The following is a 14,204-nucleotide window of genomic DNA, read 5'->3' on the forward strand; positions in this document are numbered from 1 at the left end:
ATTCTTGTCTTAGAACCACTCAAGCTAGAAGAAATTAAGTGTGGGCAGAGTGAGGGCTGTGCTACTTACAAATCAAATCAAAGGGCTTAGTGATTAAGACATAGGACTAAGTGTAGTGTCATGTGGAAAAACAGCTTCTCTCCAGGTTCTGTACATTTCCAGCAATGACCATGTAGAACAGATTCAGAAATAGGAGCTATTTATTAGCAGGTTCTATACAAAGTTTAATGATCTCATTGCCAGATACTTCTGTCTCTAAGAAGTTCATACTAAGTTCTCTCTAATGTGGAGACAACTCACTTAGGAACACTGATTACACCCACACCCAGTTCAACACCCACTGGAAATGTCTCACTTTACATTTCACTTAAAAAAAAAAGTTGATTGCATCAATAGAGAAACAGTCTAAATTTCATCAAATACTCTCCTAGCTACATAGGTGCCTCAGCTTTCTGAGCTGAGATCTAGAAAGATCCTGTACCTATCAAATGGCTGGTTGCAAAAAGGGCACTAAGCAGGACTTCCCCAGACCTCCAGGCTGGGAGTCAGGTCTGTGAGGATCTTACTCCCACAAACCCCTCCCTTTTTTTCCTTAAACTCAACTCTACGCCCAATGTGGAGCTTGAACTCACAACCCTGGGATCAAGAGTCATATGCTCTACTGACTGAGCCAGTGAGGTGCCCCACTCCGATAGGCCTTTTAAGGAGGTGTATAGTAGAAGGACATCAAGACAGCATCAGGTTCTAACCTTGGCTCTGCCACTTCCTTGGCAGAACTTGGAAAGATCCCTTCACTTTCCATTCCAATGGTCTTAGCTCACCTTTTCTTGCCAAGCCACATCTTAAGTTGCTGTTCAGTCTGTGGATTGGCTGCCTTGTCAGATACCCATCTGAGCCAAGGAGGTAACAGGATCTCATGGAGCAAAAACCAGCTTTCTGGGGCTGTGGCTTCAACAAGGGCTGGGGTATTAATTATGGCTGCGATAAATACTTAGTAAATGTTTAAAAGTTGCCAAATGTTTGGTGAATAAACAAACACCTTATTCTTCAGACTCAGCTTGTGTCATGGTCTTCGTGATGTCTTCCTTACTTTCCCTTCCATCCTGGTAGGATTAGGCCATCCTTTAGGCCATCATTGGACCTTGTAACTATTATAATGTTAACACACTGTATCATTGTCTGTTTTCTCTCTCACGTAACTCCTGAGGGCAGGAATTATAACTTACTCATTCCCATACTCCCAGGGCCCAGCAATAACTAGTCACAAAAAATTAGCAGACTCAGTAAATGGGCATTAAAGAGAAATGAGAGAATAGAGTCCATAATTCCTTTGAGCTCCAGCATTCTACAAATCTGTGAAATAGGCTGCGAACCATATGTTACGAACCATAACATGAAACTAGTTGACACACAGCAGACCCGTTAATCAAAATGCAATGACAACAATGGCTTCAACTTAGTCCTTACTACATGTCAAGCAGTGTGCTAAGACATTGTATGAATCACCCCATTTAATACCTACAAAATAACTCCAGGTACTGTTATCCCTATCTGACAGATGAGAATACTGCAACTCTAAGAGATTAAATAAATGCCCAACCATCGAGTAGCAGAAAGCCACAGTTCAAAGTCAAGGCTATTTGACACCAAAGCCCATACTCTTCTTTAAAGAGGGGGAGGGATGAAAACTAAGGTGATGCTTATAATTTATTAGAGTTCTGTCTATTCTTAAGGCTTCACAAAAGATAGCTGGTATTTAACAGAACAAAGACTATCCATGGTGGTTACAGAGCATCTAGTCTAGCCCCATCATTTTAGAGCAAGAGAATCTGCGGCTCGGGGAGAACTGTCCAGCTAGGCTCAGGTTTAGCTAGTAGAACAGCTTGCCTAGAACCCAGGGTATCAGGGCCGAGCTCCTTCTGTTGCTGTTACTGGAGTGCTCCGTCATTTCACTCAGGGTTCCGCTCACTGGCCATCTGCACAGAGACTTTTCCTGACCACATACCTGAAACAGCCTTCTTTACTCTTTGTCTTCTTATTCTGCTTTATTTTTCTTCATAACAGGTTCTACTTACATTATGGATTTATTGTTTCTTTTCTCCACTAGAATATAAGCTTTGTGGGGCTCCTGGGTGGCTCAGTCATTAAGCATCTGCCTTCGGCTCAGGTCATGGTCCCAGGGTCCTGGGATCAAGCCCCGCATCAGGCTCCCTGCTCAGCCAGGAGCCAGCTTCTCCCTCTCCCACTCCCCCTGCTTGTGTTCCTGCTCTCACTGTGTCTCTCTGTCAAATAAATAAAATTTTAGGAAAAAAAAAGAATATAAGCTTTGTGAGGATAAGACTTTTGTTGCTGTTTCTCTGGAGTCTATGGCAGTGTCTGACATATAAGGTACTCAATAAAACTTGGTTGAATTAATGGGTAAACATTCCAAAGCTTCAATTGCAATATAATTTTAATGCTCTGAAACTTTTCCTTGGCTTTCAAAGCAGAAGGCTTTATTTTTGCCTCTATTTCCTCATATTTCTGGCCTAACATTTAGTGTATTATATACATCTGTCTTCTCCCCTGATTTTCAGTTCCCCTCAGGGACCTGGCCTTAGTTATCATGCATCCCAAAGCCTAGCACAGGATCTGGCGTGAACAGCTGTTGAAAAGGGGAGGCCAGTGTGGAGATGCTAAGAGTGATGATCACAGGCATTGTTGCTTAGTGATTTATTCTCCTTAAGGCTCCATCAGCATGTGGAGTGGAAGACCCCTCCCACTCTGATGCCTTGGGCAGCCAAGGCGTTATACTCCTTCACTGCCTGCTCTGTCTGGAGGACGCGCACATCAATGCCTTGTTTCTCGAGGTACTCCACAGTGGATGGAGGCACCTGGGAAGAGGGAAAAAGATAAGTCAGGGGAAAGGCCCTCCTGGGTTTCCTTTCCTGCCATGAGGCAAGGGTTCTCTACAAAATTAGACAATGATAACGGTCACTACTCGATCACCCAGCGTGTCACCAGTTCAAAACTTGACAGGGAGCCCCCAAGGAGTCAGAAAGGCTTCTAAGAAGTTGACAGAAGCATCATGCATGCACAAAGCTCAGGTGAAATGGACATGGGAAGAGGATTTAAATCTTAGCAGTGTGACCGTGGGTAAGTGAATTCAATTCTCTGACCCTTTGTTTCCATGGCTGTAAATAGGAATAATGATACCTAGCTCACAGGGCTAGTATGAAAACTAATTCAGCTAAGGTACAGAAAATGTCTAGCATGTAAACGTGAACGTCTGAGTCAGTCCAACCTGAGTCTAAAGTCTAACTCTGCCATGTAGGCCAGCTATCTAAAGTTTCTCAACCCCAGTTTCCTTCTCTATAAAATGGGGATAAAAATACACACAGGGTGGGGTGAGGATGAAGTTAACTAATGTATGGATACCGCAGCTCAAACGTCTCCTTAGGCCTTTCCTGACTGCTCCATTTAGAGCAGCCCCTCATAGGTCTGTCTTCACAGCATTTGTTGCAATCTGAAATTGTCTATTATTTAATTTTCCAAGAGGGTCATGACCCTTGTTTGTCTTGTCTCAGTGCCTAGAAGAGTGTCTGACCCATAGAAAGCACTGAATGAATGTTTGTAAATTAATTTATATAAAAGATTCTCAATAGTGGCAGCTATTATTGGATATTTTTTTAACTCTGGTTTATGCTGAATATTATTTTAAATTGACTTTAATTAGATTCTGCCTCCTCAGAAGGAGCTCTGAAATATTTTTTAAATGCCCTATATTTTTCTATGTTTGAACAATTTTATAATAACAATAGCCTTATAGAAAGGAATTATTTTAATGGGAAAAAATAGGTTAAACAAAAAATAAAGCGCACCTTTATTGGTAGGGAAGTAGATTTTAGGACATCTATATAAAGGAGAGAATGAGGTAGATCTCTCCGTACTTACGTGAAGGACTGTTCACAATGTAATAACGTGAGTAAAAAGTTACAGAAAATACGTACGATGTGATCCTATTTATGTAAAAATGATTCTAAGTGTATACATGTATGTCTGTATGCCTAAGAGTATATATTTGCAGCTGCATGGAGCAGTAAACATCCAATGTGGAGATGGGGGTGGGGATCTTCCACTTTTCTACTTCAACATTTCTGCATCAACGATTTTGCAATAAGCATGTATTATTTCTGTAAGTGCAATAAAAATATTTTTTTCGAAAGGGGAAAAACATAACTTGATTGTGTTCAAGGAAAGAATAAAAAGTACTATAAAAATGTGAAGTACTAAAAAAAACGTGAAGTACTGTGAAAATCTAAAGAACAAAATATTGATAGTTATAGAGCTTGAGAATTCCAGGAGTGAAGAATTTCTGAAATATAGTTGAAACAACACAGGCCTAGGGTAAGGCAGAGACTGGACAGTCCAACCCCAATGAGGAAGAGTACTAACATCCCTTATTTTATCCTGGGCCATCCACTGGCTCGGCAAAATGAGGGTGCATGATATACTGAAATGAGCTCCCAAGAAGGACATATTTCTAAGGTAAAGGTCCAAGAGGTTACCAACTGTCCTCAGGAATGCTGTGCTCACCAGTACCTACCTTCAAGGCCTCACTCATCCCTCGGCCAATCACAAGGGTCTGTACACCCTTCTTGACAACTTCCTCCACATCTGCAGGCTGCACACCAGGAGAATGCTGGATGTGGAAAGAGAAAGTATACCAGCTACCTGTTCTTTTAGCCTTTCTTTGCAGTTGGCATTCTTGTGGGATTCGGTCATTCACCCATTAATTCACTGAGAAAATGTTTACTGAGGTTTATTTTGTGCCAAGCATCATTCAGGACCCTGGGAATAATAGAAGATTCGATGCCTTAAGGAATGCTAAGTCTAGTGAAAAATATAAGAGACTAAAAAGAAATGTCAATAGTTTTACAAGTGCTACAAGGACATTAGTTCAGGGCGTTGTGTCAACATAGAGAAAAAGCACCTAATTCAGACCTGTAGGATCGGGGCAAATGGTCAGGGAAGGCATCCCACAGGAGGTAAGCCAAGGTGTAAGCTGAGATCTAAAGGACAAACAGGAATTAGCCAGGTTAAAGGAAATCAGTGGAACAAAGCATTCCGAGTACAGGGAATAGCAGGAACAAAGTCTCAGAGGAAAGAAAAACCTGGAGTACTAAAGGTAGTTCAGTATGACTAGAGTTTAACAAGTGAGAGAGTGGAAAGAGGGTGGGAGAAGAAAGCACTTGCATACCAAGGCAAAATTTGGACTGTGGAGAGATTCATAAGAATCTACCTTTTTCTGAGCTCCTTTCCCACTTAACTCAAAAGAACTTCTGTTGATGCTTTAAAACCTGTCACTCCATAGGCTTTTTTTTTTTTTAAGATTTTATTTATTTGACAGAGAGAGATAGTGAGAGCAGGAACACAAGCAGGGGGAGTGGGAGAAGGGAGAAGCAGGCTCTTCGTGGAGCAGGGAGCCCGATGCGGGACTCGATCCCAGGACCCTGAGATTATGACCTGAGCCGAAGGCAGACGCTTAACGACTGAGCCACCCCGGCGCCCCTCTCCATAAAGTCTTGTCAGATTCTCCCAGGGATATTAAAGATAAGGTGTTTAATGACATTAATCCAACATTAAAGGACGGTGGCTTCTGAATTGCTTCCACTGCAGCAAATGGGAAAGTGGGAGTTTGGTAAATACCAGCCCAACTACTGGGCTTCACCTATTACGTATCTGTAAAAGGATGACACTCTCAGCACTGAAGCTCGGAGACAAAAGCTCTCCTTCCCTGATTTGTCTATCTCTATCCTTTCATTCAGTCAAGAGGTATTTACTGAACTTACTCTGTACCAGGCTCTATACTCAACACTGGAAATGCTGAGATGAACCAAACAGTCCCTGGAGTTTTAGTCAGGTAAGGTTAGTGACTGTGTGGAAATAGTTACAATAGGATGAGATAAAATAGAGTCGAGGGTCTCAGAAGAGCAAGTGAATAAATCTGAGTGGGAAGTTGTCATGAATAACATGCTATTTTAATTGGGTCTTGAAGTCTGAGCAGAAAGAACTATGCCTTGATGCAGTGGTTGTGGAAGGGGTACATTCTGATCACTGGTAAAGGAAAGAACTGAAAATACCATGAAGACAACAAATGTACCAAAGAAAGAAGTTCCTCAGTTTTGAAAGATGATAGAGGAGATAGGAATGAAATTTATATATTTATAAAGGTATAAGGAAAGTAAATGAGTCTTTTCATTAAATCCTGAAATATCTTGGGGCGCCTGGGTGGCTCAGCCGTTAAGCGTCTGCCTTCAGCTCAGGTCATGATCCCAGGGTCCTGGGATTGAGCCCCGCGTTGAGCTCCCTGCTCTGCAGGAAGCCTGCTTCTCCCTCTCCCACTCCCCCTGCTTGTGTTCCCTCTTTCGCTGTGTCTCTCTCTGTCAAATAAATAAATAAAATCTTAAAAGAAAATCCTGAAAAATCTTAACATGTTTATAGTTACAGTTTTCATAATACGTCTATAGAAATTACTGCATGTGATATCTATAGTGATCCTATAAAGTAGCACTAAAACATCCATTCTTGTTTTATAGATGAGGAAACCAAAGCTCACAAAATATATACACATTGGCCAAGATGACACAACTTTTAAGTGGTGGAGCTGGGATTTGAACTGAAACATGTTTAACTTTCAGTTTAATGAACTTCATTAGAATACTATAACCCAGGGAGCAACTTTTTTGAAACTTGAAAGAAATAAATCTGACCACATAGAGTTGTGCCTGGCCCACTGCAGGTAGAATAATTGTTAGTTCAAGTGTGAACCTGAATCTTCCCTAGAACAATCTCTCTCTTTCTGTTTCTGTCTCTCACACATAAGCTAAAAAAACCATAGAGGATACAGAATGGAATATTTGAAAAATAGTTGATTAACCCCACAAAAAGGAATGAAAAAAATGAGGTCAAACAGAAAGCAAATAGCAAGATGAAACTCTTAAATATAGCTATATCAATAATAATATTGGACTAAAGAGTTTTATTTATTTATTTATTTAAGATTTTATTTATTTATTTGACAGAGACACAGCGAGAGAGGGAACACAAGCAGGGGGAGTGGGAGAGGGAGAAGCAGGCTTCCCGTGGAGCAGAGCTCGATGTGGGGCTCAATCCCAGGACCCTGGGACCATGACCTGAGTGGAAGGCAGACGCTTAACGACTGAGCCACCCAGGTGCCCCTAAAGAGTTTAAGGCAAAGATTGTCTAGATTAAAAAGCAAGATCCAACTAAACACTACTTACAAGGTAGGCACTTTAAATACAAAGACACAGGTTGAAAGTTAAAGGATAGAAAAAGACATAAAACACAAACACTAATAAGAAAGATGGTGTGGGGACATATATATATATATATATGAGATATATATATATATATATATATATATTTTTTTTTTTTTTTTTTTTTTTTAAAGAGAGAGGGGTGGGTGGGGCAGAGGCAGAGGGAGAATCTTTAGCAAGCTCCACACCTAGTGCAAAGCCCCATGTGGGCTCAATCTCATGGCCGCAAGATCATGACCTGAGCCAAAATCAAGAGTTGGATGCCCACCTAACTAGACCACCCAGGAGCCCCTGGTATAGTTATATTAATATCAGACTTATCTGATATTAATCAGATAATATCAGATTAAGTAGACCTTAAGACAAAAAGTATTACTACAGATAGAGTGTTGTATCATGATGCTTAAAGGGCCAATTCATCAACAAAAATATAACAACTCCAAATCTGTATACTGTTAGTAAAAGAGCTACAAAATATAAAGACAAAAGTAACAGAACTAAGGGGAGAAATAGACAACACCACCCATAGCTGGAAATATTAACAACTCTCTCTCAGTAATTGATAGAACAAATAGGCAAAGAGTCCTTAAGCAAATGGAAGATTTGAGCAATGCTATCAATTTGTCCTAATAGGACATTCCTGGGTTATTACCCCCAACAACTGCAGAACACATATATTTTCACGAGTACATGGAACATTCACTATGACAGAGTAAAATTTAGGCCATAATTTAAATGTCAGTAAATTTAAAAGAAATTAAATAATACAGAATATTTTACCTGACAAGAGATTTAATTGTTTACAATAAGATATTTAGAAAAGCCACAAAGAAATTGGAAACTGAACAAAGTATTTTTAACCAAAGGACAAAGGAAAAAATATATTAAAATTTGTGAAATACAGCTAAATATACTTAGAGGGAAATTTATCACTTTAAATACTTATAGAAAAAAAATGGTCTAAAAGCAATGGTCTAAGCTCTCACTTTCAAAAGCTAGAAGAAGAAAAGCAAATGATATCCAAAGTAAGTAGAAGACAGAAAATAATGAATATATGTGTATAGATTAATGAAATGGGAAACAATTCAGAAAATCAACAAGGTCAAAACTTGATTCTTTAAAAAGATGAATTGATAAAACCTTTGAAAGACTGATCAGGAAAAAAAGAAGACATAAATCATAAATATCAAGAATTAAGGGGACATCACTACAGATCCTACAGATATTAGAATAAGAAAAAACTACTGGGAACAGCTTTACACTAATAAGCATGGCAGATGAAATGGACAAATTCCTTGAGCAACACAATTTATTAAAAATAACATAAGAAATAGAAAATCTATAGTCCTATAGCTGTTAAGAGATTGGATTTAAAATTTATTTATTTATTTATTTATTAAAGATTTTATTTATTTATTTGAGAGAGCAAATGAGATAGCATGAGAGGGGGGTGGGTCAGAGGGAGAAGCAGACTGCCCGCTGAGCAGGGAGCCCGATGTGGGACTCGATCCCGGGACTCCAGGATCATGACCTGAGCCGAAGGCAGTTGCTTAACCAACTGAGCCACCCAGGTGCCCTATAATTTATTTTTTAAAAAAGACTTATTTAGGGGTTCCTGGGGGGCTCAGCCATTAAGCTTCTGCCTTCAGCTCCGGTCATATTCCCAGGGTCCTGGGATCAAGCCCCACATTGGGCTCCCTGCTCCGTGGGAAGCCTGCTTCTCCCTCTTCCACTCCCCCTGCTTGTGTCTCCCTCTCTCTCTGTGTCTCTGCCAAATAAATAAATAAAATCTTAAAAAATAATAATAAAAAAATAAAAAAGACTTAGAGAGAGCGTGTATATGAGCAGGGGGAGGGGTGGGAGGAGGGGTAGAGAGAATCCTCAAGCGGACTCCCTGCTGAGCAGGGAGCTGGATGTGGGGCTTAATCCCAGGACCTTGGGATCATGACCAGAGTAGAAATCACGAGCCAGCCACTTAACTGACCGAGCCACCCAGGCACCCCTCAACTTATAATAAAACCTTTCTAGGTTTTAAAGAAAAAATTCTAGGCACATATGACTTCTTTGGTGAATTTTCTTTTAAATATTTAATGAAAATCCTCAAGAAAACATTAACAAATCCAAGATTGGTTCAACATTGAAAAATCAATGTAGTTCACCATAAAGAAGAAAAAAGCATGTAAATTATCTCAATTGATGCATAAAAAGTATTTAACCAAGTTAATGTATTTATGATTAAAAAAAAAATAACTCAGCGGGGGCACCTGGATGGCTCAGTCGGGTAAGTGTCTGTCTTCGGCTCAGGTTAGGATCCCAGGGTCCTGGGGGAGCCTGCTTCTTCCTCTCCCTCTGCTGCTCCTCCTGCTTGTGCTCTCTCACTCTCTGTCTTTCAAATAAATAAAATCTTAAAAAAAAAAACACAAAATCTCAGCAAGTGAAACTAGAAGGGAATCTTCTTTAGATAAAAGACATCTAAGAAAAACCTACAGTTAAACATCAAATATAATTTCCCCCAAAGACTGGATATAATGGGCATTAGCTAGACATTTATTTCCTTATTTTCTCTTGGATCTGACCATTCCTCTCCATCTCCACTGCCACTACCCTGGTTTGTGATGCCATTACTTCTTGTTTGGACTATTGCAGTAACTTTCTAATTGGTCCCCATAAAACCACTGTAGCTTTCCAATTATCCATTCTTCAAACTGTGACCAGAGGAATCTTTTTAAAACACAAACCCATTTATGTCACCCCCTCCACTTAAGAGCATTCGGTGACTTCTCAATGCCTTTAACAAGTCAAACTCCTTAACATGGTCTATAAGTTCCCAGCTTCCTCTCCAGTCTCACTGCACACCGCTTTCTTCATGTTCTATATCATGCATAGCCGTCTATCAGTTCTTCAACCACAGCATGTTTTCTCTGACCACTGTTAAGATAAAACAAAAATCTACAGATTGGGAGAAGATATTTGCACATCACATATCCAACAAAGGACTTTATCCAGAATATATAAAGAACTCTGAAAACACAATACGAAAACAATCCAGTTTTTATAAAAAGAGGTAAAGTATTTGAACACACACTTTACCAAAGAAGATACATGGATGGCTATTGAAGAACACGAAAAGGCACTCAGTTACCATGAATCACCATGGAAACACATGTTAAAACCATATGAGGTATCAGTGCGGGTGAGGATACGAATCGGATCCACTGTATACAGCTAATGGAAGTGGAAAGCTGACGCTGGAAAACAGCTGGGCATTTTCTCAGTTAAACATACATTTATTACAAAAAAAATCCCCAAAAAACCTACATTTATCACACGACTCAGCACATTTACACAAAAATATGTATACAAATGTGTACAGCAGCTTTTTTGGTGAAAGGAGAGGTTAAATTTTTTATTTCCTAGGCTTTGAAGTAGTCTATCCCACTGTATATTTTCCCCCAGTTTGATTGAGATACAAATGATGTAAAGCATCATATAAGGTTAAGGTACGCAGCATAATGATCTAACCTAACATACTACTACAATACGTTTCCTTAACATCCATCATCTCATACAGATACCAAAAAAAAAAAAAAAGAAAGAAAGAAAGAAAAAAAAAAACCCACATTTTTCCTTGTGATGAAACTCTTGGGACTGACTCTCCCGACAACTTTCATATAGATCATACAGCAGTGTTAACTACAACCATTCAAAGAAGTCTCATGGAAACAACCCAAATGTTCACCAACTGGTGAATGGATAAACGGATTGTGTTATAATCCAACACTGGAATACCACTCAGCAATAAAAAAGGACCAAATTATTGATACAACAACATGAGAGAATCTAAAATGTATCATACTATGTGAAAAAACTAAGTCTCAAAAGACTACATACTGTATGATCTCATTCATATGACAAATAAATGGAACATGTGTATTATCAGGTCAATCGGCAAAATATTAATAGCATCTGTATATTAAATTGTACCAATGCTTATTTCCTGATTTTGATCACTGTATTGTGATTATGTAGAAGAATGTCCTTGTTTTTTGAGAACTACATACAGGTATATAGGAGTAAAGGGGTATAAGACCTACAACAGTTCAGAAAAAATATCTATTGATGGATAGTATAATAAAGAAAATATGATAAAATGTTAACATTTGGATCTGGGTAAAAATGAGAACTCTTTTCACTCTTCTTATAACTTTTCAGTAAGTCTGAAATTATTTCAAAATAAATAATTTTTTTTAAAGCATATAGTATAGGCAGGTTATAGATTAGCAGGAAGAGACCACATACAGGCACAAACACATACTCCCTGCTTCCTCACTTAGTTGGCCAAGGAAACAACACTTCAGAGAAGCCAGGTGGCTACCCCAAGCAGGGGCAGAGGCAGCATCTCTTTGCTGGTTTTCTCTATGGCTCTCGATTCCTTATGGAGTGTGCAAGTGCTGCTGCCATTCTTCACCCAGTCAGTGAATGTTCCAGAGCTGAGAACAAAGCCAGTCTCTCTCACTAATACACTTTTATATTCAGACTTACGTCATTAGCATCTTCCTAAGGAACTGACACTTAAGACTGTATGAGCCTACGTTTAAGGGACTATCAAAGAGTGTTCTAAGTTGGAACACCTGCCTGTCAACGAGTGACCAAACCGATCAGCAGTAACAGTATAGTCCTCCTTTTGGGAGAAGATGCACAGCGGGTGCCCTGGTGGCTCTGAACAGTACCTCTGCCTCCAGCTTTACTGTTCTCCACGAAGACCAGAGGAGCCTGGGGGAGGATAGATTCTTTTTCTGTAACATTATTTCGATTCATAAATGTTTAAAAGGCAAAATAAAAAAGGGGCTATTTTTTCACGTGATTACAATAATTGGTTCTTTTTTTTTTAAAGATTTTATTTTTATTTATTCGAGAGAGAGAGAGAATGAAAGATAGAGAGTATGAGAGGGAAGAGGGTCAGAGGGAGAAGCAGACACCCTGCCGAGCAGGGAGCCCGATGTGGGCCTCGATCCCAGGACTCCAGGATCATGACCTGAGCCGAAGGCAGTCGCTTAACCAACTGAGCCACCCAGGCGCCCACAGTGATTGGTTCTTAAAGAAATGTAAGAGGATTAGATTAGATGCCTTTTTAGTTCAATGGGTCTGTGATCAATCCTAGAAGCACCCTGAGCTGCAGTTATGCTATACGGAACTTAAAATATTTTTCTGGGGCTATGACCAAGGTAAATATTTAGTAGAATTACAAATCAGGATTGGAGAGCTTCACCTTCCTTAAGTAAATGCACTTAACTGAAATATCGAACGATTGCTTCATCAAACAAAGAATTGCATCTACTTTGAGGAGCATCATGATTCCCAGACTCCAAGAGCTCACAGTCTAGTATAAGGAAACAAGACCACTGCTCAAAATCAAGTGAAAGGTCAGTGAGAGTGCAAAACCATAATCCTTGGGAGAGTCAGAGACTGAAGACAGTCGCAGCCCATCAGAGTCGCCAGATCAATGGAACTCAAGTGACAAATTTGGCTGCTGTGTGCTATATTGCAGGCCCAGGGTGTCAGAGAGAGCAGTGAAAGATAACTCGGCAACAGCCTGTGGATCCAGGCATTGGGGGGTGATTACTCACAGCCTTGTGCAGAGGCCTGTGATTGGAGCATCGGCCTGTTACTGAGGTGTCCTCAACCTGTCACCAGCCCCTCCTCTGCTTCTTCCAATCCCTAGGGGCAAACCACTAAGGCTCTCTTCCCTGCGTGAGTGTCTGAGTCTGTTCTTCTTCTTTAAGAGGCTTTCTGTCACACCATGTGAGGTTGTAAAAGCTTATTGTTTTTTCTTGGGGGAAGACTATTAATTGTGGGAAAATGTCCAGCTAATAATAACGTCCATTATAGCAGCTAAACAACAGAGTGGCATCTTAGATGGCTGGGAACATCTCCTCCTATTTTATGTTAAATACAAAGAGAAAACATTCCTGAATTACACTTTCAAGGAAGCATTTCCTTCTGCTGAAATAAATGGTTAGTGGTAATGCTGTTATCTGGCTGTGTTGCTGATAAAAGCAGATTCTGTGAGTGAAGGTTAAAGGATCTCTGGTATCTGTCCCCTGTGGACACTGCCTGAGTCGCATTCTCATTATCGTTTGCCTGAATTAAGAGCCTCTTAAATGATCTTCCTGTCTCTGCCAGGGCAGAGGCCTATTCGTGTTTTGTTTTTGTTTTTGGTGACACAGGCTACATTGGCAATCTGGCAAAGCCTACGGCCCCCTTCTCAAAATAAAATTTTAAAATGCACAATATAAAATACACAGAACTGCAAGGACAACAGATTTTGTTGTCCTTAAAATGATCGAAATATGAAAAACAGATACGTGATCTTGTAACATGCTTCTCTACTAGTTTAGAAGAGTGGAAATATCTTCCAAAAGCTCATTGACAGACTTGCCCTCACATCTCACAGTGGCAAGTGACAGACTGCCAATCCATTCTGCCTCACTCTGGGTCACATGGACGCCCGGCTAGAGACTCCATTTTCTGGTCTCTCTTGCAACTAGCTATGGCAGTGTGATATGCTATCACCAATATAAACTTCGGTGCAACATGAACAGAAGAAAAGGATCCATCTAGGTGTGGGCCTTAAAACACTGGGTGTGAGCTTTTCTTCTCCTTGACCTTCCTTTTGAGTTAGAATTCCAGCATGGCTACAACTAGTTGCCACCATTCAAATGCTCTACAAGATGGCGGAGCAACACAGAGAAAAAAAAACATGGGCCCCTGGCAGTACCCCCAGAGCTGTCCTCCCTGCCCCCAGCTTAGGCGGGTCACACTAATGTGAGAGAGAGAAATATATTTCTATCTTCTTTAAGCCATTAGATTTTGGGATTTCTATTA

At 40.1% G+C, this 14,204-nt stretch overlaps 1 protein-coding gene across 2 annotated transcripts in view; it reads right to left on the bottom strand.

Moving 5' to 3' along the window:
- Positions 1–2,201: 2,201 nt before the first annotated feature.
- AAMDC (adipogenesis associated Mth938 domain containing) overlaps positions 2,202–14,204 on the bottom strand; it is a 39,878-nt gene continuing 27,875 nt past the window's right edge. The window contains exons 3-4 of one of the 2 annotated variants that reach the window (XM_027581164.2): positions 4,586–4,681; positions 2,202–2,873 (exon numbers count right to left, since the gene is read on the bottom strand). In XM_027581164.2, the coding sequence (XP_027436965.1) occupies positions 2,733–2,873; positions 4,586–4,681 (237 nt within the window). In that variant the 3' untranslated portion in view covers positions 2,202–2,732. The remainder of the gene's footprint in view (positions 2,874–4,585; positions 4,682–14,204) is intronic. The other variant, XM_027581163.2, reaches the window with a different exon arrangement.

Source organism: Zalophus californianus, chromosome 11 (assembly GCF_009762305.2).
Source record: "Zalophus californianus isolate mZalCal1 chromosome 11, mZalCal1.pri.v2, whole genome shotgun sequence".
NCBI classification, from domain to species: domain Eukaryota; kingdom Metazoa; phylum Chordata; class Mammalia; order Carnivora; family Otariidae; genus Zalophus; species Zalophus californianus.